Below are 25,838 nucleotides of genomic sequence, written 5' to 3' on the forward strand. Positions count from 1 at the left end.
CAGAAAAAAGAGATACAGTGAGCTCTACAGCATATCAACAGTAAAGGATAATAAGCATTGCACCAAGTTTTAAGGAAATACAACAAATCCATCTCCAGAAGAATTGTTGAGTGTTAATGCTCTGAGTTCCTTAAGCAGGATGTCATATGTGTTGCTATTCAGCACTTCCTTCATGGTCAGTTAAATGTCCAGCAGCATATTGTGGTAAGTCAGTTGTGATCAAACTGCAGAGACTCAGGAACTGCCATGACAAATGTCTAGTCACGAAAGGAGGGCAACATATACTAATGCACCCCCGCCCTCGGCAGCCCATGCTGTCCCCATTTCCCTGCTTCAGCGCCCATCACCAGCCAATCCCAGCTCACTGCATTTTCAATGCACAACTGCAGCACTGCTCTTCATTATTAACAAATATATTAACTTGTGTCTTTCGAGCTTCTCTCTCTGATCATGACAGATTTCATGTTTGCTGCAAAATTCATCAGCATTCAGGTAGTACACTGGTGAAGTCACAGGTCCATTTTATCACAAGTAACCCTCTATTGGATGGGACCAATTTACAGCAAAGAGTGGTATGCATTTTTGTGCAAAAAAAAAAAAAAGACAGCACTGGGGCGCCACGATGGTGTCATGGTTAGCACTTTTGCCTCACAGCAAGAGGAACCCAGGTTGGAACGGGGTTCGGTCTGTGGGTGGGCGCCCTTGGGGTGTCTTGGTGGGTGTCTGGGTAGGTTCTCTCCAGGGTTTCCAGCTTCCTCCCACAGTCCAAAGACATGGAGGTCAGGTTGCTTGGTGCCTCTAAATTGCCCTTAGGTGTGACTGTGAGCATGAAAGGTTGTCTGTCTATATGTGTCAGCCCTGTGATAGTCTGGTGACATGTCCAGGGTGTACCCCGCCTTCTGCCCGATGACAGCTGAGATTGCCTCCAGCCCCCCTGCGACCCTTGCGAGGACAAGCGGTTATGGAAAAAGAATGAATGAATGTTTTGATTATTTAAAAAATGCATTATAGCATTTTGAAAAAGGCACTACACTAACACTTCAATTCACATCAGTTACATTAATGGAAACTATGCTATCTATTGAATTATGATTGATCATGCTCGAAATGATCATTGGTGGTTCTAGCGGGAAGGACAAGAAGTGATGAAGTAGCACTGAATGGAAAGACTCTAAGTACAGAATTGCATTTTGATATGCATCTCCTGTATCTGTATCTTAATTATCCTTCACACTGTTGTGTACAGATGCCATATTGTTTTGTAATCATGCAATTCGTGATTTTATAATTATAGGTTTTGTGAATAGACCTTTGGTCATATTAAGTACTTTCATATTTTGTTATATTTTGATGCTAGTACTTGTATACCTTTATTCAAATAGGATCTTTAACAACCTTTAACTATATCAGAGTGTTTTGATACCGTAGTATTACACTTAATTATTTTAACACATATTTTTTATGTTTGTTAAACATGGTTAATACTGTTTTCCTTAGTTAATGATCTGCCAAATTATTATTTGGTTTTCTCATAAGTGTTTGGTATCAATCAGCAGAGGAGAGCGTCATGATTACAAATATTGAAGATTTGAAAGCCTGTAGTGAACTTTATCAACACTTAAGGAAGAAATTAGATCTAGACAGTTAAAACAGTAGAAGTGATAGAAGGGAGGAATGTATTTTTCCCACTTTGACGGTCAAGCACTACACCCCTTTTTTTCACAGGAGTTATAACCCCCGTGAAGTTGAATGAGTTCAGTCTTTTGGGGTCTTTTGGCTCTTTTGACTTTTTGGGTCTTTTGGCTCTTTGGGCTTTTGCGATGCCTGCTTGTGCTGCAGCCCTGAGATGCTGTGAGCAGCTGTTTATCTACCTTGAAAGAGAGAACTTCTGAAACAGTCCGTGCTACACATGTTCTAAATGACGATTTAGAACCACAGGACTTTGTACGAGAGAGACTGTGAGACAAATAGAGACTTCGAATGAGACGAAGTCTGATAAGCTGTCATCATGATCTCATCTCAGCCACATGAGTTGTCAGAAGATTATCCAGCTGTTTATGGAGTGAGAGAGATAGAGGAGCCAAACCCACTGGAACTACACGAGTGTAACCGTGCTGCCCGTCCAGTGTCCTCACAAAGGCCACACTGCAACTTTCCAGAGTGAACCTTTTCCCTGGCATCAAGACTTCTGGGGAAGGTGAAACGATCTTTCCTGTGCTTTTATGGGGTTGATGCTTTTAAATGATAGGGACACACAGGAAGTGTTAGACCTAGGTTAGGATCTCCCATTAATACAATTATGGGTTATTCTCTGATCAGGCCTCTTCTTTATCTTTTCCTTCAGTGTTTTATGGGATTATTGCCTCTCTACTGTTGATTGATGCTTGACATTGCCTTTTCTTTAATCTTAACTTTTCATCTGCTTGATCATCTTGCACTATTTTAATGCACGTGATCAAGTCCAGATGTCACACCATATTCAGTTCTTCACGGGTTTTCATCCCATCATTGTTATTGTTGCTTCATTTATGAGTTTGTTTTTCATTTGGTCATTTTATTCACTTAGTGTCTTTGCTGTATTCACTTTCATAATTTATCCATACTTATTCTTAAAGTAATTCATTTGTAGTCTTTTAGGAGTAGTTTTGCTGTGTAGCGATTAGTTTAATAAACCTTTCATTTATAATGACACTTGATGTTGTGATGTATGTGTGTATAATTTCAGGTCCCCTGTACACCTGTAAAAAGAAATTAATAGCAAACTTCAAATTACTAGATTAATTTATAAGGTAAAATGGGCTATCGACCTTTCTGTTGTAATGGGTGGTCCGAGGTTTTTAAACTCTAATTTTTAATGTAAACTTATTGTTCCTGATAGCCGAAGTTGAGTCCGATTACTCCACTTCATCTTTATGCCAATTCATATTTCTGAGTCATAATATTGCATTATGGGTTATTTGGTATTGATTTATTAATTATTTAATAATTTTTATTAATTGCTAATTAATTAATAAATCCCCTATTTAAACCACTACATTATCAATGAGTATTTTGTATACAGATGCAAGTATCAATATTTATCGTATTGACCTGTCAATATAAATCCTCAAAGATATAGTCAGCGTCCACACACTGGGAAATTGCAATATTAATACATACACTGTATTTAACTACAAATATTATGGCAGTATTCAGCACACAGGCACTGCACTGCTGAAGGCATCACCAACTGACTCCATTTCTGGTGGTCATGGGCCTAAGTTTCGGCAAAGCTCATCTCTGTCTACTCAGTGATATTGTCCACCCACTTCTGCCGCTGTCTGCCTCGTCTCCTTTTCCCACACACTGTTCCCTAAAGGATGGTCTTAGAGAGCCTGTCAGATCTTTTCATAGCCATACCATCTCAATTTCCACTTTCTCTGTGGTCAGTAGGTCTTCATACTGCCAATGTGCTGTCTGATCTTTTTCCTGACTTCTTTTGCTATGTGGCCCTTGTAGGAGATTCCAAGGAGTCCTCTGAAGTCTTCGTCTCTCTCTCATTTTATCATGAGAGTGCTGGAATGATCATTTTACCCATGATCATCACGTATTGACTAAGTCGAACCATTTTGGTGTCAGTGTAGTTGTGCCAGAACACAAACGCTTGAGCCCCTTGCTGCTGTCCCCTCAGTGGAGCTCCAACACACAACTAAATATACACTGAACAACAATATAAACGCAACACTGTTGTTTTTGCTCCCATTTTTCATGAGCTGAACTCAAAGATCTAAAATGTTTTCTATATGCACAAAAGACACATTTCTCTCAAATATTGTTCACAAATCTGTCTAAATCTGTGTTAGTGAGATCAAATAACCAAACACACAAACAAATATTCACATCAATAAAACAAATGTAGCAAGGGAAAACAATTACGTCAAATAAACTAAAAAAAAAAATAAAATAAAATAAAAAAAAGTAATCGAGCAGCTAAACACATCCAAATGAATCAGTCTGTGGAGCCCGCACACCAATCAGCACCAGCTGCACCCAGGTGTCTTTAGCTCAAATAACCAGCCTCACGAAAACAACGAAAATCCCCACAAACAGACGGAGCCCCTACCAGACACACACACACACACACACACTTGTGTTCCACAATTGAGGGGCCCACAATTTTTTTGCCCTATTGTGGGGTCCACCCTCTCCAGTAGTTCTACAGCTCTGTAAAAAATCAAGCAGGATTAAGAGAAGGTCCTAAATACAATTATCAGTTCAATTTAACAAAATTCAAAACTTTTGTCCCCATGCTAGACACTCATGGGACCCAGTTTCCAGCATTCGGTACTCATGAGGTCCACTTTTACTTACATATGTACATTTCAAGTATTCATATCTTAATGGGGCTCAAGGTCACTATCTGGAGACAATGATACTTTCCATGGTTTGGCCTTAATAACTGATCCCATTGTCTGCATTTTGGCCTAACATTGTTTTTTCTAGGGCTAACCATCAGTTTTTCATGAAATATTGCATGAAATAAAGTATTTACAGTCTGCTTTATCCTCAGAGCAGGAGTGTTTTGTTGCTATACAAGGGCAGCTCCAGACTGTACACATTAAAATCAAAAAGTGATTTGCCTAGTCCATTTAAACTAAATAAAAATTGAAATAGAATTTAATTAATTCAGCACATTAATTCTATATGCCATTATGGGTTGATCAAAGTACGTAATTTTTGTTTAACATTGCAAAAGACAGAGCTAACAGGACAACACAAAGAAAACACAAGATACAGAATAACTACATTAACTCAGTAAGTAACGTTACCTTATCACTGTAGTTGATGCTTTGTAACTACTGAAGTAAACATCCCACAACTATGGTTGATGGCTTAAATGAAAGACAACCTTTGTTTCTTTACATCCTTTACTTAAAATATTGAATTGAGTTATTCCATAAAAATAAGGGCTAATGAAAATACAATGATTTTTTAAGAAAAAAACAAATTTGAAATTTTGTGTTAAAAGGTGATCTTTCAAATTCTAGTAAAAATCGTTTTTTATTTTACTTATTCATATTCATTATGGAAAGAACATGCACATACTGAGTTTAGTATCATACAGCTGCTATTTTCGCTGTAAAAATGCTGCTTTTCATATTATTATTAATTTGGGATGCTGACGCCTCAACCCCTAGCGGGCCTACATCAACAGGTTAACTTACTTGAATTATCCTGTAATACTACAGCATTAAAATGAAGAACTATAATAAAAGGAGTAAAGCTTCAAAGATAACGTTTTCTGAAAGGGTATTTTTTATTATAGGTTTGCTTTTCTTAACTCTAGGTTTATGCAGGAACTGTCAAGTTAAATTCAGTACCTTCTGAGGCATTTAAGTCCCTTTCCAAACACTTTATTAACGGCAATTCCAGTTTGGGTTTTATCCAATTTTCAGAGGCTAGATTAATCAACAAAATGTGTAAAAACTTCACATAGAAAAAAAAGGCCAACTCTGACAACAACCTTAGCCTCAGCTTTTGTGTTCACCTAATAGTTTTTGTCACACACCATTTGATATAAAAGTCCTAATGAGACCGTCTTCAACATGCTACAACAAGTTACAACAAGTTCCTGATTAACAGTGAAAACTTACATTTTGAAACCATGATAAACTGTTCACATATGAAAAAAACCTTTGGACCTGTAAATATACACAGATGGCACTTTCACTGCTCAGGCCCCAATGGAAAAAATAAAAAACTTAATAAAATGAAAAATCAATCTTGTGTGATGGGTATATGTGTAGGCTATTAGGAAGCTACCAGAAATTAAGCGATACCCCTACAGGAGGTAGGACAAAGCACAACAAAGGATGAAAAATTAATTTTCATTAACATTTGTCCTTCCTCTGGTAAGAGCTTCTCTCAAACGCTAAAGTACTTTTGGGGATCGTTCCCTTAATGTGGTGTTTATACCTCTGATCAATGAAGTGCTTTCACCAGACTTTTCTTCTCAGGCATGAAATTCGATTTTTGATTAAGTATTTGACTGCTTTCCAGTCTCTGTTTCCGAGGGCTTGAGGTTCTGCAGTAATGCAGTGCTGACAGTCTGTTTTACCTGGAACTTGACACATCGCAATGTATTTCCTTAAATGTCTTTCTACTGCAGTACATTCCTCTGTCCAGCTTCTTTTGACAACAGGTTGTTTAGGCATAAAAGGCATAAAAAGAAAACATTTTAGGCTTAAGAGACCCTTGATCTTACTTTGAACTGCAAATGCTAAAGTGTTTTATCTGTCTGTTGTGGCAAGTGTGTTATTCTATGCTGAAGTCTGCTGGGGAGGCCATATAAAACATGAGGATGCAAGGCAATGGGACAAACAGGGTGAGAAGAGCTATGATTGGAACCAGGTCTCACTGGGGGCCTTTTGTGGGACGTTTGTCTTTGTCATGTTTAATGGCTGTTACTGTTTCTGTTGGTTGTTGTAGTCATGTGTTCCAGTCAGGTGATAGTTTATACATTACAATCAGGAAATCCTGCTGTCTACATGTGCCATGTAGTCGGCTTGCAGCTTTCGCTGTCTTTTCCTTTCCATTTGCGGTTGTGAATGCTTTGGGTGAATGGCAATAACACTCAACTTTACAGCATCCATCATTCATACCTATAGCCATTGGGATTTAAATCTCTCTAGCTGATAGCAGCTGAGCTGCCAAACATATGAATTTCATTTTGGGCATCATTAAAGTTTATTCTATTCTATTCTATGGACCTTGAGTGTGTTTGAAATAAAGAATAAAGTTATTGTTCAAGATCACTGTTATCATTCCTCTGGAGACAATCAAATCTCATTCTACCCTTCTACCATTACCTGGAAACCAATCATTACCTTTTTTGTCTCCTTCAAGAAATTGATGGCAAAAATATTTGTTTGCTGCAAAACACATTAAATTCATTGTTAAATAAATAATAAATAAATTCATAAATAAAATAATATGCAACAACTGAATGACAAAGTACTGAGTTAATACCTTTTCATTTATGTACTGCTTGTATTTAAATTATATTTGCATTGACAGTCTACAAGGAGATCAACTTGGTAGTCCCTTCTTTTAAGTCAGTGACTTCTTAGTACATTTTTGAATTTTTTCAAAAGTTTCACATTTCCGCAAGCCTTAAAAAGCGTTGCTTTTACACAAAAGAACCATATTATGACATTCTTCTTTCTTTTGATTTTAGGGATGCTATCTGTAGAAGCTCACCTGTCTTTTTTTGCAGATTTATTCTGGTTTTGGGCATATGCTGGGGAGGTACAGTCTTGCGAGGATGACATAGTGCCCTCATTTTCTGGCCCCTGTGATTCTGACATACTGGAATCTGGGTACAAAGAATTGCACATACAAATATATGAGACAGATGTATCAACTTGAAATATAAAGTAACTGCTGGTAAGGCTGACAAGAGTGAGGTCTTTATCAGACATTATGTTCTTGCCAATGTGACAACAATTAATTTCCTGTGACCAACAGAATAGAACTAATGGTACAATTTGTATATGGCATTTATATCATGCATGATAAAGTTAGTTCATATTATTTCAATTCTACTACATATAGTGGTAGAAAATGTAGGTTTAAATCCCATCTGTAGTCTATTTCTGTGATTTCAATACAGATTTGTTGTTGAAAATATATCATTCGGGAAAACTGATACTGAGTTTACTCCATTCTTTAAATTTTCCAAAAGAGACATGGTTGTAGGGTTTGTAAATATTTATATCTAATAATAGATCATTCATGACCAAACAAAAAAACAATAATATACACATACCCTCCATGTCGTCTTGTGAATACCCCTCCATGTCCTCATCCTCTTGGGAACATCCCTCCATGTCATCATCCTCTTGTGAACATCTTGCTGTATCAATAGTCTCTAAAAAGGATTCATAAAATTAAAAAAAACAATGATTTGGAAAGATGAAACTTTTATGAGCTACCTCTGTTGTACTTTTGTATACTCTTGATTGTCAGAGTAATTTACAGAAGGACAATGTTGTCCTTTTTTACTTTTTTCTATATTAACATACAGTAAGACTTAATACCATTCACATCGATGTTGATTTCATCCAGGCTCAACCCTTTTATTCTCCAAGCCGTCCTTGCTCCAATGACAAAAGAGCCTTGCTTATTTTAGCTAACTGGAGGGTGCTCTCTGGAAGGCGACAATGCTTTCTGTGGACATCAGTGTTATGCCCAAGGAAATCTGCCAGCCGATCCAGTTCTTGAGATTTCGAACTGTTGAGAGGGTAGCAATGTGCTTCCTGAGTTTTGTTGAAGTTAGTGCTTTGGGGTTTTTCAAATCATCACATTCATTCACAAACTGCCTTATGCAGTCAGAACCCCTGAGATAGTGGATAGAAATAGACAATTCAAACAGGAATCCATTTTCATTAAGGACCCCACATTCTTCTCGCTTCTCAATTAGAACATCGAGCGAGTCCCTCATGAGTGGGGTGAGGAGAACTGGAACTGTTCAAAAACAAAGTGTTTGCAAAGCTTCTGCTCAAGTGGTGTAAGAGCCAAGTTAACATCTTCATGTGTTCCTGATATGTTGTTTGACAAAAAAGCAGACAAGGGCATTCTGGACACCTCTCCCTCTCTGCGGCAGTTGAAGAGGATAACTTGTGCTAGGGTCACTTTGGCAAGTTGTTTCCAGTTTGAGGCTGAAACCCTCTTCTTTTAGGGCAGTCAACTGTTGTTGCTGTTTCTCAGACAGATAGCGATGAAGATTTTGGACATCCTCAGTGAATGGCAGAAGTTGGAGAGAATTCCACTTGGCTTGGTCAAGCTGAGTTAATGCTTGGCTTGCTATGTCATATTTCCAGCTTTCTTAGTAAAACTGTGCAAATTCATAATTCATTCGTAAAAACTGCAAACTGTATCCAACTTTAGGAGCAAGAAATGGACGTTGATACTGACCCGTATCATCATTGAATCCAGCAAGGCGTTTTGTGGCAGTGACAACCTGATGTTACTTTTCAGGTCTTGTTCAGGTCTTGAGTTTTGTTTGCTGCCAGTACCAGTCTGCCAAGCTCTCTCAGTTTTTGTCGAATAAACTGGTGTTGGCTGATTACCCTCTCATTCTTCTTGAACAGTCTGTAACCATACTCTAGAATGCAGCGGTCTTTCTTAACTGCAACTGCAATCATGTCTGGATTCATATCATTTAAGAATTTCCAGTATGCAAAATCCAACTGGAGCAGGTTCAGCAAAAGCACACAATGCTTGGATTCTTGTTTTTCCTGGTTTAGGTGTCTTACCATGAGGATTGAATTTGCAGACCTGAAAGTGTCACCACATCACTCTTCGTGTGAACAATCCATAGCAGTGCACACAATGCAGAAATTCTTGTCCTTCAGTTTTTTTTCTGTGGTTGCTTGAATGAAACGAGTTTGCCTTTCTAACTCTCCAAAACTTCGGTGTTGTGTTCCCTTATTTTGGATATCTTCTAAATGAGTTCTTTTGAAAATGAAACGCTTTTGCAACATCAACCTTATCACTGTGTTTACGTAACAAGGGTCTTGACATTTTCTAAACTACTTGTCCACAATAAATGCAGTGATGTTTCTTGTTTTATCTTCTTCTACCACCTTCTGTCTTTAAGACTGGCTCAACATAGACTGATCCTTCTTTTTCAAGGGGTAGTAAAACCTCCTTGTCAAGACATGGTTGCTTCATTTTCTCCTCATTTACATCAGTTCTGCAAGGTGGAACATTTTGTGTGACTGGACTTAGTTTGGCTCTTACTGGACAACTTGAAGGTGCTCTGACTGGACTCAGTGCGGCTGTCATTGGAAGACTTGCATCTGCTCTGATTGGACTCAATTTGGCTCTTACTGGAAGACTTGCATTTTCTCTGACTAACAGATGTTATTTTAGTCTTCTGTTTAATTTCCAATGGTGATTGAGTGGATTACCAATGAGTGGATTACACAACATGCATTCATACAAAATCATTTGTCATCTTTACTTTAATCTTGCTAGATCTCTGCTGACTAATCGTCTACAGGCATTAAGATGCAAGACATTTAATGGAACGGCTGCGAGGGAAAATGAAATTATGCCAGTGCAACAGGAAATCAAATTCTCTCTAATACTTTGTATGTCTTCCCTTTGCCTTTATGACCACCTCCAATCTCTATGTGTACCCTCTGCATAGCTTTTGTATGCGCTAATGTGTACTTTGAGACCACTAATTTGCTGCAAACACGTTTCTTCACATGGGTAAACAGCAATGATTTGAGTACCTAATATTGTTACAATGTAACATTATATATAAGTTATCATAGAGAATTAGTAGCCTCTTGGTATGACCGTCATGAATGCATTGTCTAATACAAATCATTCAGATTTGACTAAACAACCGACATTCAGAAAAACTGATGCATAGCAGAATATTTTTTGGTCTCTCCAGGTTTTGAAAAACCTTATCGTCTGATGGATTATTATTTATTAATTATTTATTATTACGCATTAAGAGCAAATAGGAAACGTGAACAGGGTAGCTCCTGTGAGAACAATCTCTGCATCAGCATGTTACTAAATAGTGGGTGCATGCAAGGGCCTTTTCTAGAGATCTGAACAAGTAACAAAGCTAACATATATGGTGCAACAGTTCAGGAAGGGGTATATTACATGTTTAATGATTTAGCCTGAATACCAAGATATACCCAGATGATGTAAAGTAGGGCTGAACAATTAACTGCATTAACTATAGTGAAATTGCTATGTTATAAAACACAATTTTCAAATCGCAGAGGCTGCAATTGTTAAAAATAAATCGAAGAAAATGAAAAGAATAAAAGAAGACAAAAAGATTGGTCTCACAGAGTTTCATGGGAATGCCGATATGCTGACTCAAGTGACTTGCAAGTAGCCGTACACATTGATTTGCACTTGTAAATGGCCTTAGCACCCTCAGCAGAACCTAGCACCGAAGAAGGGACTTAAGTTTCAAGGAGGAGCAGTATCTCAGTTAGCTGGAGCTAATTTAGTTTCAGGAATGAAGACGTTGCATAGAGTCGAGCATTGGGCAAAACGTGCCTTGCTGAAAACAACAAAATTGATCAAGCATTTGAAAAGGACCACAATGCCTTGTATGACAATTGTATGGCCAAAAAAATGACCACCATTGATCAAAGTCCACCTGATAGGGATCACTGACTGAAATGTTCAGGAGCATATCTCCATATGAACACGATTCAAAACAACACTGTGAAATGACTCAATATTTTCCAATGAACTCCAATAATGGAGTTGTAATTGCAATTAGACTATTTTCAAATTGTTCAGATTTAACGTAAACTTTGAGTAAGATCCACACAGGAGGGACCATTAAGGATAAGATGACAAGTACATATATGGGCGAGTGTGTAAAGTTAACTGATCCTCATCAAGACTATAATTAAACACCTTCTAATCTTGGCAGTGAAGCTACATCATGGACAAGTCAACATAAATAACTTGTGACAGCATTATTTACAGTACTCCATTGCCTGTTGGCTTGCTTCATCTCTGTTTGAAACCTCAGGGAAATTCCCATCTTTTGGGAACGTGTCTTGCTTTAGTGCCACATCTGGGATCACCTGCAATTCAGATAAGACAAAAGAACACACTGAGAACTGATAGTAAAAATGTTTGCAAAGATATTAATGCGTAAATAAAAAGTCAGCTTGTGCTAACTGTTGCTAAAACAACATATTAATTAAAGCTAAGTGCATGCCAGGGTCAGCTCAAAGGGTCTTAATCACTCTCACAGACATTTTTGGGGGCTGCAGTGGATCACATTCATGATAACCTTTTAAACATATAGCACGTCAGAAAGTGCATAATTACAACCATAATAACTTATGATCTGATACTGTCAGTTGTTCCGAATATGATGTTAAGTCACTTACAGTGAGAGCCCCACGGGAGGGCCCCATAAGGACAGGACTAGAAATGGATATGAGTGTAACATTAAGTGGCCCCATAACGACAAGACAAAATATTGATATGAGATTGTTACATAAAGTGGCCCAATACGGACAACACTAGAAATATTTGTGTGATGTACCTTGCTCTATCAGGCAAGATCTGAAATGTGCTTGTTCAGTCTACTGTTCCCTAAATCAAAAGTCTATCACAAGCTCGAATGTGTTACCCTGACTGACAAGCTTCATAAATACTATAATTAAACACCGTCCAATCTTAGTAGTATGACTACATTATGTAGCTATGTCAGCACATTGCGTCTGCCATATCTTTTCTTGTGAATATTTTAAACTGTACTATTTATAAACATACACACTCAAAAATAGATATCAGGAGAGCAATGTTAACACTTTCCAACCTTGGCACTTTAAGTACATTGTATACAGGTCATAATAAATACATTTTTAACGTCATTATATACATCATTCCATTACCTGTGTGCCAGCCTCATTTCCATTTCTGTCCTCAGGGGAAGTCTGCCATAGCAGGAGACTGTTTGTTAATCACCTTGTATTCAGATAAAAAATAAGAAGAAATATTTTATTTTTAGTTTATATTCTCAAAATTATAAAAATAATAATAATAATCAAATCCACTTACCTTTTCACGCCATGGCGATTTTGAATCCCCATAATTGTATTCAATTTCAGTGGCTGCCTCTCTGCGCTTCACTGCAAAAAGGGAAAATTGAGGCCTGTCATTGACTACGATTTTTTTGATGATGCAGTTGGGAGATTTGTGGTTGTCATTCACAAGTCATCCAAGAGATCCATCTTCCTTGGATGCATCAATACTATAAGGGACAGGAAAACTATCCATTTACCTTTTTCCCTATTCTGTATCAAACTTTATCAAAGATATACATATTCAGTTTCATTCCAAGAGTTATTTAAAAAACATAGCACATGAACTTTAATGTGTAATGAGAGAAAGGCATTTAAATCTCTTTAAAATGACTTATCGGGTATTCACTGGTAATAACTGTTTAAGAGATTGCCCGTTTTAATTCATCAACCAATTATTCTAACAGTTGTTTCACATCGTAATTTGAATTATCTTAATCTCTATAAAACATGTATCTTTACAAACTTAACACCAGTGACGTTTTTGCCATTCATATTCAAATAGAAATATACTCTGAAACTGTGTAGTGTCTTGACCGACATTCTTCCACTGATATGAGTTCACCCCGTACCCCAAGACATAAGCACCTGCCTCAGTGGGTCACGTAGCAAATACTCCTCCTGCAAAGTTGCAATGAAAAAAACAGTATTCAGTATACTAGTATTCATCATATATACAGGGATATGAATGACCCGATTTCTCTATGTTCATGTAAACACCATCGAAAATACGATTATAACCGGGATAAGTCTTATAACCAGGATACAGAAGTCCAAATACAAATACAAATACAGAGGTCCAAACGCACTCATTGATGTTGCACTGATGCCAGGCACACAGTGATCAGATTACTTCCAACCATTGTTTGCTTTGAAAACTACTTATTGTTTTCTTATTAGCCAACCATAAACTAAAAAAATACAATGCAAGAATAGATACTAAGCATGTTATCAATACTTAAATTGATGACAGACATTACAATAATCAAGTGAAAGTGTGTCTGCTCCATATAGCAACAGCAGAGTCACACTGTTGCTCACACTACCTCATGGTATCAGATTTGACTTATAATGTGACAACAGCTGCCAACTAGGCAATGGTGGAGAATTTGTCCAATTATCAAAGTGAAAAGCAAAAGTGCCTATTTGGCAACATTTTGGCTTTAAACTAATGTTACCAGTGAACCAGTTAACATTAATGAGGCAATGTGTAACCTTGGTTTGATGAAGGTGGCAGTATGAGAAAACAACTTATGATCTATACACATAGTAAACATTAGTTTAAGCTTAAGGAAAGTTAAGCAGATATCTGTCTCTGTCTCTGACTTGTAGCCTAAATTTATGGTTACTTTGTGTGTGCATGCAAATGTGCTGTGAAATGCACTTGTGTAATGTGCTTCCCCCCAGATGACCACATACCTTTGTAACTATCAACATATAATTCCTTAACCCCTGGCTTATCCCTCGAAGACAGAATGCAAGACTTTGCATCATCAACAGGCTGTATACTTTCTTTTGGAAATCATGCTGCTGAAAAAAAAAAGGTTCTATCATTAGGTATCCAACATCAGATGATCGTAAATATATAACACACAGCCCTCCTTCTTATATCAGGTTGATTTGTGTGCATTAAAGGCTGCATCTTATGTTATCTATCTTACATTAAATATTTTTGACTGCTTCAGGTTTTGTTTATTTGTTTTTTAAGCGTAACTTCATGGTTTATAAGGCTACTCCTGCCATTAGAGTAAACAGTTTTCCTGTGCTCACCACAACCTAAGCATTACTCTCCAAATGATCGACATACCTACATACATAGAAAATAAGAGAAATTTTCTGGTGCCCTGACTCAAGCTGTCCCATCATCCCTGCCACATACCCACCAATGCCAAATAAAAGCCCTCATCCAAAATTTAAGTGCATTTCCCAAAATTTTGTGACATAAATAATATTTTATCATGATTTGCACAATCAGAACACATTTTTCAGGACAATATTGACCTTTTGAATTCTTAACTGGAGGAATTGTCTGTGATTTTTTTGTGGTGGTGGCTGCCCTTCTATTTTTCTTATCAGTTGCTTACTGCTTCTGTGTACATTCTGATGTTATTTTCATTACAGGTTGATTTACTGCCAACATGCAGACTTACTATCGTAATCAAGCTGTTCAGTCTTGTGTTACAGTTTTCACCCGGTCACCTGTATCTGCAGAGCAAGTTCCTGTCTGTCTACTGCTTTCAGTGTGTCTTTCTTTCCCAAGCCCCATCTCTCTGTGTGGCCTGATCATTTCTCTATTATTTTACTAGAAGAACAATGACTGACTTTGATTTAATTTTGATACATTAATTAGTCTGTTTTTATTACTAGTTTTATTCTCTTTACTTCCATCATGCTGAGCCATAGCATGTGAACAAAAAAAGTGTTACTATATAATAACAATTGTTACTGCAGTAACTGCAGTTACTAAATGTTATATCTTTATGGCCTTATCTACTAAGCTAAAATTACATATTTAGGTATCATATCTATAGCTGATTGTGAGGCTTTGCAAAATTATAAGACACTTTCAGAGTGACAGACATACTGCATGTCCCCATTTTAGTAAGCTATTTTTAAATAAGAATTAGTAGGTTGCTTCTTTTTCACCATTTTAATTCTATTTAATTATTTTTTATTTTAATATTTGTTCATAAACAGCCACAGCAAGCACACCTGCTTTTCCTTTCAGCTTCCTTCTCCACATACACATGCCTCTCCCTTCACCTCTCTCCCTCTGTACTCTCAACTGTGAACCTGTTTTCAGCAGGTGAGCTGCGTGAAGACCCCAGTCTCATTAATTTAATGATGAAGTCGATCAAACGATCTATTCTAACCTCCCTGTCACTCATATACCACAAATGTATATCACGTGGCTGCCCATTTCATTCATCTGTCGCTGTAGAGAGACCCACACATACAGCGCAATGCCAAAGTTTTGCCAGTAAGGGAGAAAGAAAGGAGGGTCAGGACTGACTAAGCAATTAAACTACCTTTTACAGATTTAAGCATATGTAAATGTATAGCAAACACTTCACAGAAATAAGCTTACCTGTAACCACAATGAGTCTCTTAATCTGCCTGCTGAACACGGTGCAGGGGTTGCGAGGGGTTGCTGCCTCCTCAGTCAGGCACAACAGATCGGACAAATTTCAACAAAAATTCTCTGTGCTGCAGTCATGGATTTGTTGCTGCCTAACAAACAGTCACAATGTTATTGTTTCTTACAATAAAATTTGCCCACCTTGTCAGTCTCCAAGGCACGACATTGTGAGATGCTACACATTTAGCAACACAGCTAACGTTACAATGCAGCCTCCAATTAGTCGGCAAAACAGCTGCTAAATTGTTGACTGCACCTAGGACATTTATTGGCTAGCGGCTAAAGGCTAGCTGCTTGCGGCTAGCAATAACTAATTTCAGCGTATCAAAAGATAAGATAAGAACTAAGAAGAGTTCAAAACCGGATTATTGGCACATTTTATTTTTATGTGGAGCAGCTAGCAAACTAGTATTAGCAGCTAGCGATGTACAACTAACATTACCGGGCTGCACTAATTAGTATAGCAAGTTGTGGTATAGACATTATTGAGGAGAGGATACAGATAACTTACTTAGCAATAAATATACAGTACAGTACAAATTATTGTTGTGCCACAGTTGCACAAAGCTGGTAGAGAGCAATACACAATAGCAAATAAATAAATTCAAACTCAAATAAAATCAACTTACCTTTCAATTACAGCAAAAAGTTCTTCAAAATGTACATTTCACAGCTCTGGGCTAACATTCTGATGCAGCAAAACACAATCTCGAGAACAATCTGAGTGGCAGCATCTGATTGATTAAAGTGTTACATCCTCCTAGGTGTGTATGTGTACAATAGTGGCATCCAGCAAGCCCTAGGGGGCAACAGAGAGAAAAAAACTTTACACACACTTACACACTCATGCCCGGTTTTTGTCACATTGTGGGGAAAGTAAAAAAAAAAGCTTTAGGCATATCAGGAGAGGCTCCTTAGCTATATTAAATTCAAATTGGTGGGACCCACAAATTTTAAGGGCCCTACACCGTGAGTGGGCTCCTCGTAATTGGGCCCGACAAAGTAACAATTACAAGGCCATACACACACACACACCATCACCCTGTGACACATATGTACATCTTGTAGCCTCTGACTGTGACTTGTGTTTAGAACAACACGTTCTCATTCCAACTCATCACCCGGTGTCGGTCAGTAAAAAGTTTTGATGTCTTTATTCTATACAACAACAAATAAAAATTAAAAAACATCAAGAGTTAATGTTAAACTGCACTTATTGAACTAAAAGTGAATTAAGTCTTGATTGACGCGCAATAACTGGGCAGCCAGGCATGTTGTGTGTGAAAACAGCATAACTTATTCTACAGCCCACCATCACTCCCAGTTAGAGAATGGGTGAAATCAAAGCAAGGCAGATAGGCTGGGGCACTAAACCCCCTAATCACTTAATCCGCCTTGATAGAAAGGGAAGCAGCAGAGAGCAGCTGGGTGAGAGACGGAGTGATCTGTTGTCACATTTATAAAGAATTCCATCTTAAGTCTGACTGAATCTGAGACTAAAACAAAGTCTTCTGTAGAAATCTGAAAAAGTCACTTTCCTCCGCTCAACTTTTAACTGTTCAGACACTGTGAGGTAACACTGTGCTGTCTGTCTCTGTTACTGTGCGGCGCTGTCAGTCTGCTGCTATCCATCAATCAGCTGTGTGATCAGCAAAATGTGATAGACATAGCATATTGTTTTCATAAGTGCTTGCTGTTTTTAAAAAACAAAAATTAATCTCGTGGGCTCAGTTACTTTGGATCAGACAGGAATGTGCGGCACTCTAGTATCCAAGTGCGCACACAGTCTGTATTCAGGCACGTTTCATAATAACAAAACAATTTCTGTGCATTTTCAGTATTAACCAGCTGCTGCATGTCGGATGTTCAGTAACACACAGGACACAGTGAAATTTTTGGAGAGGTCAAATGTTTTTTCACGGGCACCCATTACTTGGCATTAAGTACTCGGTTCTAATTTGGTTCCCAACCCTAGAAATAGACTTCAGAGTTTAATAATGCAAGAAACACTTTCAATACATAAAGCAAATCACCCCATCTAATAACTGTGCTTCCTGTAATAAAACAATTAACGCTCATAAGTAATTCCTAGGTAATGACTGAGGAATGTGTAAAAGACCACAGGTCTGTGTGACACATTCAGATCTTCAGTATCTTCTCTCCCTACTGTTCCTTCTTGGTTGAGTCTGTGGGAACTGGTAGCGGGTCAGTGCTCATGGCCTCTTTATTCCTGTTTAGCGGCGGCTCTGACACCTGGCTTGCCGCTCCCTCCCTGCTCCTCATTAATGGCTGCTGATACTAACAGAAAGTAAGCAGCCAGAAAAAAGGGGCCACTTGGAAGCAACAGTGGATGCTTGCATTTCAGTCTGACTCTGAAAGCCAATACAAGGCTGACATTTTCATCAAGATAAAATAAAATAATAAATTGTCCATAAATTCATAACTGGTCAAAAAGGTCAGTTCACCTGGCCAATTGCAGTGTGAGGTGGTTGTTTTCAGAACATTACAAAACTTCTGGATGCAACTTTCTGCCAAACAGGGTGTTTTAGAAAAGAGAGAGAGGGAGAGATGCAACGCAACCATTATAACATAACATAACATAACAACTCATGTAGAGGGCTGGTCAAGCTATGAGCAATATTGTTTGGACTTCCTTCATAATTTTACAGAACAAGAGTTCTCAAGGCAGATCTGCTTATCAAATCTGCCTGACTAGTGCAGATCGGCTTTTATTTTGAAAGCAAATTGAAAGGTCTTGTGTGCGTGCCACTGCCAGCTTGACAGACCAGAGTGGCCCTATATTTGTGATATATTTTCTTTATTGTTATTTAATGCCTCAAGCTTTTCAATTATTTCAGTCAGTTTGTTGTTGTTTTTTGGGTGAATATGTCGATATTTCCCTGTGTTAGTTAAAGGGAATAAAACAAGGCTCATTGAGCTGTCAAGAAGTAAGTTTTGCTCTCCCTTCTTCTGCCCAGTTATACCACAATGCTACATATGCACAAAATGAGCCATGCTATGCCAAATCTCACTCCAAACTTTTCTGAAAAGTTGCCAGCCCTGATAAATATTAATAAATATTATTATATTATATATAAACATATTGTACTTAATGTGTATAATAATGTGTATAATGTTTTTTTTATAAATAAACTTTTTTTATTGATTTTTTTTTGCACACAAATTGACAATAATGTGAAAGCATGTGTAAGTTACAGTGTGTTATGCCCAGCTCGTTCAAGAGCATAACAAAGAAGGGAGGACCACACAGTAACCATTTAAATTAACAATCAATTTATTATAGAAAACACAACAAAAGCAAATTATGTAATGTCATAGTGTAATAACAATTGGAAAAACAAAATAAAAACAAGGTAAAGAAATCTAGACACAACACACAACAATACTCAGCTTGGTCATATTTCTCAGAGTACAGTAAACAGGAATATGGTCCATATTGTCAGGGTAAAAAATAAATAAAGACATTATTAAGTGGAATGTTATTCAGGGATAGCATGGAAGGTAAAGGACTACCCTGCCCTTGCATCATTTAAAATTTCCTGGAAGAGCCTTTTAATGTATATCAGATTTTTTCAGTAAATTATTGTACATATTTTATCCACAAACCAGTTTTGATGACTTTCATCTCTTGAGTATTAGCTGGTAAAATTAAAAAAGCTACCAGATCGGCTATGAGCCCGGGCAAAGGTAGCTGAGAGATACTGACCAGAGCTGTAACAGCATTAGACCTGTTAACTGCCTGAGTCGCTCAGTTGTGACAGCTGTCTAAATTGCAGATTGAAGGGGAAATAATATCAGCACACAAACAGAGGGGACACATACAGTATGTCATTCCAGTCCAACTGCCTGTGAGGAAGTGACCACTGACAACCCTCCAGAGCTAACTGCTTAGAGTGAATTGCTCATGCTTGGCCTGTAATATTTTTGTTTGCAGCTCTCTCAAGAACTACTCATTTCAACAACTTCACGCTCAACACTGTGCTTCTTCACCTCCATGGGACACACCTGTCACCTGCCATGACACAGAGCATGACACACAAGTTGCAGCTATTTGCAGTCAGAAACACTGGTGAAATGCACTCTAGTTGGTGAGAAAAAAAAACACCAGGGGCAGACTGCTAGGTCTGTCAATTTTGATTAGAAAGCCCATTTTCACAAAACACGGTTTGCCTCAGAGGGCTTTACAATGTTAAGACATCCTTCTGCCCTTAGACCCTCACATCACCGATGAAAAAACTCCTGAAAAAGAACCCCTGTAATGGGGGGAAAAAAGGAAGAAACCTCAGGAAGAGCAGCAGAGGATGATGAAGGATCCCTCTTCCAGGACAAACAGACGAGCAATAGATGTTGTAAATAACAGTTGCAATACAATCATCACAAAAAGGAAAGAGAAAGAGGGAGGGAGAGAGGGGGAATTAGGGGAAGAGATGCACAGCAATAATGGAAACAGATGCATGTCATATTACATTAATGATAGGTGTGAAATTACTTAATGCACTCTATGATAATATTCTGGGTGTTCATAAGAGTCCCATGCGTATATTGATAGTGGAGGCTTGGCTCATAATAAAGGCATGCATCGGCGCAAACAGGACCCACAACACAGGCGTAGCTTCAGGCAGGACCACAGCAGTGGCAAAACCAAGGTTACAGTCAGAGCGAGTGGAGGGTAAAGTATCAGTGCAGCCACAGCACGAGCATGACCGAAGGCAGGATCACAGCACCAGCACAGCTATCACCACGATAATGCGCAGCCAATTTTGCTGCCAGGATCTGGGAAAACTAGGAGACAAGGGAGCAGGAATGCTCCGGAGAGGCAATGGAGTTAGCGTAATGCAGTGAGCATAAAGCAGTAAACAGACATGAGCGTTTTCAGATGGAGAGAGTAAGAGAAGGAAAAGGAGCTCAGTGTATCAGTTCAACTAAAACACAAGAAACTTGTGCTCCAGAGAAGGATAAGTGCTCAATGAAGAACCTAGAGTCACTAATCAGCAATTATGACTTAAGTATAAAGGCCAGAGAGCAATAATAGAAAGAAAGAAAGAACGAAAGAAAGAGGAGGCAGAGCCAAAAAGAAAGAGGAAAGAAAGAGGAGGCAAAGCCAGGGTGGCAGGTCTGAACGGACTAAAAACCAAATGGGCTGAAAGCTCTGCCACCTCCTCCTCCTCCCTGTCACATGGACCGGGATTTCAACTGACGAAAGAAACTTTTGCTCAGAAAAGAATAGGCCAGGCAACTGCCTAGGGCCCCAAACTACTATTAATTTAGAAACAATGGTGAAATGTGTACACCAAATCACTTGCTTGGACATAGCCACTGTCGTTATTGAGAGTAGCATTGATTTAATTAGCAGGTGTATTTTTCCAGCTATTAATGTTTTAAGTTAGTATGGCAAACTTAGACATTTAGAGTTGCAATAGCAGAGCGGTCCTATAGGCAGGTTTCTATTAACCCTCAAATTGGGTCAAATTAAATTACGGATACAAAATAACGGAAACACATCAATTTAGAAAAAAACTCGAGTTTATTGCAAAAACAATTTTATGCTCGCAAGATTCGAAAAAGGCATATTCTATATAAAAATGGAATGAAAACACTTTTTTCGCTTTTATAGCTCATGATGTGTAACACTGGGTGGTCGTAATGTGGCTTTATGGATGCTGTAACGGGTGTATGGAGGACCCAGATGCAGTACAGTACACTTCACTGGCAGTTGGTAATAACTTTTATTAAAACCAACACGAATGGAAAACAGGATACAGACTGAGAGTTCGTTCTTCGAGCTGTGAGCCCTAGCTGTGAGCCCTAGCCCTAGCTCTGGGAATCACACAAAGCGAAGACACGAAGCTTGTACCCACTGTGGCTGGTGACGAGGAAACCCCGTAGCTCCGTGAGCCGACAACACGTGTGTGAGCGTTGTCGGGGATCGAGGGGAGAGGTGGTCGAGGGCAGGCAGGGGTTCGGTTACCGGGAAGTCCGTCCACGGAAACAACAGTACCAGCAGGGATCAGGCAGGAGAATCGTCGAAACAGAGCAGAGAGGTCTTTACCAGGGAATCCGTCAGATTTCCGGAATGCCGAAACTTAGCACGTGGTCGGGGACAGAAGGCAGGTAGGTTCACGAGGAGTCAGGCGAGGAGAGCAGGTCGGGGACAGGCAGAGTCGGCAACGGATGATCTGTTTGGAGAGTGCTGGAAAGACATGCATGCTGCAGAGGACGATCTGGGAATGTGTGTGTGGGCTGGAGTGTCTTAAATACCGGGTTGATTGCTGATGAGCTGCAGCTGTGGGGAGAGCAGGCTGCAGCAGTGGGCGGGGCTTGCAGGTAGAGCAGGTCAGAGGAAGGTGAGTGGAAATCTACTGGCAGTGAGGGGGAGGAGGATGCAGGAACCATGACAGATGCTAACCACCATTTAACCCAAATAAGAAGTAAAGTACAACGAGATCACATGACATTCTACAAAACATGTGACTCGGTATGTTTGGACGGAGGAAGAGATGGAGATCTTCTTAACTCTTATATAAGACAAGGAAATTACGGCAATATTAGATTGACTTTATTGAGTGGCTGCAATTAAAATAAACCTGTTTTGCACAAATCTGTAATGGCAACCCAGCTATTGACACGCAGACAGAGATTACTTCCTTTATAGTTGGACTAGAATAATAGAATTTGTCATTTTATGTCGACACACCAATGGTGTGACCATGGTGTCTACTTTTTCGCTCTGTTTTTCTATTTTTTCTACACCATGGCCCCTTCTGCTGAAGCACGACTTTTCTATGACAGAGAAACACCTATCGACATCAGGAAGAGTTGTGTAGGTCTTGGACTGAATGCAGCACACTGTGAGAGGATCCCCACAAACGGCATATGCCGAGCGGCCGGTCAGACCAGAGCAGAGAAATGAAACCGAAATCGCCGGACAAAGAGAGGGAGGAGAGCCGGCATCAGGCTGACCCGACTTGGACCGAGATCTGTTCCTCTACCAAAGTTTCTTCTGGCTAATTTCCAGTCGCAGGACAATGAAGTGGATGAGATGAGATTGAGGCTCACTGAGCAACAGGAGATCGAGGGCTGTTTCCGCGCACATTTTGTGGAGACGTGGATAACCCCTTACATCCTAGATCAAGCTGTTGCGCTGGATAGGCGAACCTTGTGGACTTGAATAGACAGAGTACTGACAACGGAAGTTCGAAATGCTTGAGCGTTACGTGACTCATGGAGGCTTCGAATTGCTCCCGGAAGTCTCTGGCAAGCCATTTGAATACATAATATGCAGAGACAAAATTCAAGTTTTTACTAAATAGCAGTCAATAATTGCACTGATTTATAATATACACGGAGGGCATCGTATGTAGTTTAATTATTATATTATTTTTTTAAAGTAAAAAGTGCTAATATCTGTAAATTCATGTTAACAGCTAGGGTTAGATTAGACTGATGAATCTCACACTCTGGAGATTAAAATATGATTGAAAATAAATAAATAAAATATATATGTATATATGTGTGTGTGTATATAGTACTATTATATGTATAAAATAAAATGTAAAAATATAAAATGTATAATTACACAGTATAAATACGAGTAGTAGTAAAAATATAAATATGCTGACATATTTTAGATTTACCTTACCATGGTAAAGGAGCGCTTGTTTGTTGTTGGTTTACCGATATGATAAAAAAATGATAAAAGAATGGGAGTTGGTCCTACTTATTCATCAAAGCACAGAGACAAACTCTTATTTAGGGAATTAAGTTAAACTTAACTCGCAACCTTGGTCCAAGCGATTCTGTCAGATGTTAGTCTCAACACAAGAATGCATAATGAATTTACAATGTCCTGTTTACATGTCCTGTCATCTCAGCAAGGGGGAAAATGAGGTACTGAGAGTGAAGGTGATGAATGACTGTTACTTCGCATGCCTGAGTGACCCCGGGAGGTCATTTAGGTGTCTTACATCCTGTTGTATACTAGATGGGGCCTCAGGAACGTCTATCTCTCATGGCATCTTGAGCAGGAAAGCGTCCAAGGCTGACACTTTTAGTGGCTTAAAAGCAGAACGTGTTTGCAGATGTTAACTGTGGCATTTCAGTAAAATTAATTAACAACACTCTTCGTAAAACAATGTCTCTTGACGTGTCCCCCATTTGTACAGGGAAAGTTGAGCTCTGGAGTTCCTCAGAGGGCAAATGTAAAGACCATGCCAAAGCAGTTATGATCATAGTGGTCACTGTCACTTGCAGCAGTGACAATGTTTGATCTTCAAAATGCAAAATGCAAAATTTGACATCAACAGTAGTAGTTACCAGCAGCCTCCAGCAGGGAGCAATGTCAAAGGTTTGATGCTGAAATATGAAACAATCAAAACTGAGCTGACGGGCCTGAGTGGTGATTTAGATTTAGTGATTCAATAAACAGCATCCATGCACGTTGTGCTTAGAGTGCAGAGAGAAATGAAAAGTTCCTTGTTGGTGCGCATCAGCCTCTTGTAAAAAAAAAATGAGTATTACAAAAAGAAACACTTGAAAATAAGCCTCATTTTCCCAAAAAAATTCTCGCCCCAAATAATTTTTTTTTCTTGCCCCCACCCCCCCCCCACCCCCCAAAAAAAATTGTTTCTTGCCCTCAGGGCTTCCGTAAAAAAATGAATTGAATGTTCTGTGATATTTTTTCCAACTTTAACCTTCTAATTTTGTTCCCTGCAGAAGTACTAATGGATTCAACAACCGCTACAGCAGAACTGGGCTGGACCATCTACCCATCACAGGGGGTGAGTGGAACGAACTAAGACACTAGAAACATAACACGCAAACAATTTACAAATGTTCTGTTACATTGTGGCAGGTAACTTCATGAGAAAATGTGAATGTCTTTCTAATGCCAGCTTAAGACCTCCAACACATCAGGTCTTTAGGTTGAAATACCTCAAAGGACAATGAGTTATTTGTATCTCATTCTCAATGGAATAACTTCAAATGTTCTAATCTTCAGTTTTGGGAGACCATCTTTTCAGTGTTAAAAAATGTTGATGAAAGTCTCTGTAAATAATTAATACTACAAAGCAAATTACAGTGGTGAAAGAAGCACTCAGATCCTTACTGAAGTACAAGTATCAGTACTACTGTCTAAAGTTACTCAACTAAAAACAAGTCCCAGCTCGTTTTCATTATTTACTCTTTTAATACCACCACTTTGACAGCGCTTTCAGCATATGATCTCATTGCCAAAAGGCCCCTTTCTTTTGCACATGATACACCCTGAATGACATCTGTTAAGAATGCAGCTAGACAGAACCTGTTGGTGTGTTACAATATAAGGATCACAAGAGTGCCTATGGGTCTCCTTTTGTTGTCCATGTTTAGTCTATAGGCTAATGATAATGATAATAATACAAATAATAAAAATGCTAGTAATAATAATGATGATAATAATAATAATCTTAACTCAAAGCAGACTTTCTCTGATCAATGTCACAAAGTACTTCAAGAAGGCAGAAAATCATCATCAATAATCATTTTTTTAAAAAAAAACATAAACAAGAAACAATTTAGAAAAAAAACCCAATAAAAATATCGTGGGGATTTGCTTTTGGTAGTTCATTATCTCATCATTGTAGTTTTATCACAACAGTCCCATGGCAATAACATCTGCCATCACATGATTATTGAGTCGAGGCTAAGTGCAGAAAAGGAGATTATTAGGACTTATTGGACACAGGGAAAGTGTCTCTTGGAGGGAAACAGAGAGAGGGCGAAAGATTGTTAACCTTGAGTCCTACAATGTTTCTGTAAATTATAAATAACATCCACAGAATGCTACTTCATCACTTCTTGTCCTACCCGCTAGAACCACCAGTGATCATTTCGAGCAAGATCAATCATAATTTAATAGATAGCATCGTTTCCATTAACATAACTGATGTGAATCGAAGTGTTAGTGTAGTGCCTGTTTTAAAATGCTATAATGCATTTTTTAAAATAATCCAAACATTCATCCATTCATTAATTGTCCGTAACCGCTTGTCTTCGCAAGGATCGCG

The 25,838-nt window shown here is 38.6% G+C and overlaps 1 protein-coding gene across 1 annotated transcript in view; it reads left to right on the top strand.

The window, feature by feature from the left end:
- The window catches only part of LOC121946708 (ephrin type-B receptor 2-like), a 100,571-nt gene that overhangs the window by 18,421 nt on the left and 56,312 nt on the right, over positions 1-25,838 (top strand). Inside the window, exon 2 of the mRNA XM_042491414.1 lies at positions 24,505-24,569. Coding sequence (XP_042347348.1) covers positions 24,505-24,569 — 65 coding nt within the window. The remainder of the gene's footprint in view (positions 1-24,504; positions 24,570-25,838) is intronic.

The sequence above is a fragment of the Plectropomus leopardus genome, chromosome 8, assembly GCF_008729295.1.
Source record: "Plectropomus leopardus isolate mb chromosome 8, YSFRI_Pleo_2.0, whole genome shotgun sequence".
NCBI lineage: Eukaryota > Metazoa > Chordata > Actinopteri > Perciformes > Serranidae > Plectropomus > Plectropomus leopardus.